Source organism: Austrofundulus limnaeus, unplaced genomic scaffold, assembly GCF_001266775.1.
Source record: "Austrofundulus limnaeus strain Quisiro unplaced genomic scaffold, Austrofundulus_limnaeus-1.0 Scaffold1044, whole genome shotgun sequence".
Classification (NCBI taxonomy): Eukaryota; Metazoa; Chordata; class Actinopteri; order Cyprinodontiformes; family Rivulidae; genus Austrofundulus; species Austrofundulus limnaeus.
The window spans coordinates 141,086-143,370 of NW_013953446.1; the positions used below are offsets into that span (position 1 = coordinate 141,086).

Consider the following 2,285-nt stretch of genomic DNA (forward strand, 5'->3'; position numbering starts at 1 on the left):
ATCCTGTTCCCATCATCCCCTCCACCAAAATAAGACAAACCAGATTGAGTCTGAGTCAAAGAGCAACAGGTTACACTTTCTCCTTTCTAACCAAGACCGATTTGTCATTTTTGTTTCCTCGGTCGGAGCTGGCAGCTGCTGGCTGCCAGACTTGGCAAACAGGCACAAGAGGCTCAGTGGCACAGTTTAGGAGCTGTTAATTGGTTTAGGAGCACTCGCTAATTTGTGAACAAGTTTTAGAACGTGGCGTTTTCGCTGCCAGGCTGGTCAGTTTGGATGATAAGCTTCATCAGGAGCCAGAAGGAAATACNCAGTATAACGATACAGGAAGTGGATGTTTGTCCCTAGATGAAGGTTCAGGGTTTTAGCATTAGCAGTATAACGATACAGGAAGTGGATGTTTGTCCCTAGATGAAGGTTCAAGGTTTTACCATTAGCAGTATAACGATACAGGAAGTGGATGTTTGTCCCCAGATGAAGGTTCAGGGTTTTACCATTAGCAGTATAACGATACACAGAGTGGAGGTTTGTCCCCAGATGAAGGTTCAGGGTTTTAGCATTAGCAGTATAACGATATACGAAGTGGACGTTTGTCCTCAGATGAAGGTTCAGGGTTTTACCATTAGCAGTATAACGATACACAGAGTGGACGTTTGTCCTAGATGAAGGTTCAGGGTTTTACCATTAGCAGTATAACGATACACGAAGTGGAGGTTTGTTCCCAGATGAAGGTTCAAGGTTTTACCATTAGCAGTATAACAATACACAGAGTGGAGGTTTGTCCTAGATGAAGGTTCTGGACGTTGTGGGWCTGTCATGGTTGACACGTCTCGTGGGTTCCAAATAATGAGGTTTTCCCAGAAAGGTTTTCTCCAGGTGTTTCAGGGAGGTTCTGACTGATTGTRGAGGAGCAGTGTGGTTTTCATCTGGGTCACACAAAGCAGTCAGTGAGGGGTACTTCAGGAGAACTTGGTGATGRCGGTCTTAAACCAAACCAGAAGCTGTTTCTGTATCCTGTTCACCAGATGGCTTTAGCCAACGTTCTGACCAAGGTCAGCCTTTTATGGTTTTCAGACTCCTACTGTGGGCCGGCTGTGGAAGAGTGGTTAGCTGTCGTCTTGTAACTGGTGGGTTGCCAGTTCAATTCCTTGTTCCAGCTGTCCTGGGCATCCTTGGGCAAGACACTTCCCCCACCTTACCCATTGATGGTGGTCCGACGGTTCAGTGGCACAGTAGGGCAGCCCCAGAGCAGCTGTGGTTACAGTGTCGTTTAATGTCGATGTCAAATTTATTTGTACAGMACATTAACAACAAAAACTGACTAAAGTGCTTCACAGTTCAGTCAAGACACAAAAAAACAAAAGGACAGATGCAAATACAGAAACAATATATGAAAAAGAAGTTACGTTTCTGCTGCAAGCTGAAGAGTTCACATTAGGACTTTTGTTCATGAGWGGCAGGACATGGAGAGAGCTAGATCACCAAACAAAGGCCTGGAGATAAGCTGGAAGGGTAGCACTGGTTTTACTGGTACAACCCTGACCGGTGGTCATCAGGTCCAAGTGAAAGGACCAGATCTGACCTGAGCAGCTGAAATGAGCTGATGACCGGACTCAGCCTTAGACCAGGTGAGACGTTTAGAGCAGAGCTGCAGGTTCAGTAACACAACGGACTTCCTGTTTACACTTTGCTCTGTTGTTGTTGACATGTTTGTGTCTTACCTGAGGTCTCGTTCGTAATAAACTCTGATACAATCWGAGGAGTCGCTGCTTCAAACAACATAAATTATGTTCAGCTGTGGTAAAACTGTTTCTTTGTTTTCACTGCAGGTTTCCTGAGTACTGGAGACCAGGCAGCCAAGGGCAACTACGGTCTCCTGGATCAGATCCAGGCTCTCAGGTGGATCAAAGAGAACATCCAGGCCTTTAAAGGAGACCCGAAGAGAGTCACCATATTTGGTTCTGGTGCCGGAGCGTCCTGCGTCAGTCTGCTGACACTCTCACATTACTCAGAAGGTACGACTTCTTCAGACGATTCATCGCACAGCTGAACGTTTGCTATGAAAACAGCCGAAGTGTTTAAAGTCTGCAGTGTCCCACCTGAAGGAAACAAGCACTGAATCTAAAGAAAAGACCAGCTAAACGCTGACTCAGCTTTTTCACAGAACATGTCTGAAATCTGCCCAAGATATTCCTAAACAGCAAACTGTTAGCTAAATGTTAACCAAATGTTAGCTAAATGTTAAATAGCAAAGAATTAGCTCAACGTAGCAAAAGGCTAGCTAT

General features: G+C 45.3%; 1 protein-coding gene across 1 annotated transcript; it reads left to right on the forward strand.

Moving 5' to 3' along the window:
• Nucleotides 1-322: 322 nt before the first annotated feature.
• LOC106533889 (neuroligin-4, Y-linked) lies at nucleotides 323-2,015 on the forward strand (the record flags this gene model as incomplete). Its single annotated transcript, XM_014030350.1, is given in 2 exon segments — nucleotides 323-1,628; nucleotides 1,830-2,015. Coding segments are annotated over 2 exon segments (211 nt in total), but the record flags the coding sequence as incomplete, so codon positions are not given.
• Between the last annotated feature and the right edge of the window lie 270 nt (nucleotides 2,016-2,285).